The sequence below is a fragment of the Xylona heveae genome (assembly GCF_001619985.1).
Source record: "Xylona heveae TC161 unplaced genomic scaffold L228scaffold_5, whole genome shotgun sequence".
Taxonomy (NCBI): domain Eukaryota; kingdom Fungi; phylum Ascomycota; class Xylonomycetes; order Xylonales; family Xylonaceae; genus Xylona; species Xylona heveae.
The window spans coordinates 1,210,132-1,210,340 of record NW_017264197.1 but is presented as its reverse complement, the minus strand read 5'-3'; the positions used below and the strand labels follow the sequence as shown (position 1 = coordinate 1,210,340).

The window sequence follows — 209 nt, the reverse complement described above, 5'->3', positions numbered from 1 at the left end:
GCGGCTGGTCCCTCTGGTCCCTCTGGCGCTGTTGGCCCTACAGGTCCCTCTGGCGCTGCCGGCCCCTCTGGTCCATCTGGTGCTGCCGGTCCTTCAGGCCCGAGCGGTCCCTCTGGTGCTGCCGGTCCTTCTGGTCCCTCTGGTGCGGCCGGTCCTTCTGGTCCCACTGGCGCTGCAGGCCCATCTGGTCCCTCTGGTCCCTCTGGCGC

The 209-nt window shown here is 70.8% G+C and overlaps 1 protein-coding gene across 1 annotated transcript in view; it reads left to right on the top strand.

The window, feature by feature from the left end:
* The window catches only part of L228DRAFT_238778 (hypothetical protein), a gene marked incomplete at both ends in the record, with an annotated part of 2,058 nt that overhangs the window by 1,218 nt on the left and 631 nt on the right, over window positions 1-209 (top strand). The window contains one exon of the mRNA XM_018331080.1: window positions 44-196. Coding sequence (XP_018188431.1) covers window positions 44-196 — 153 coding nt within the window. The remainder of the gene's footprint in view (window positions 1-43; window positions 197-209) is intronic.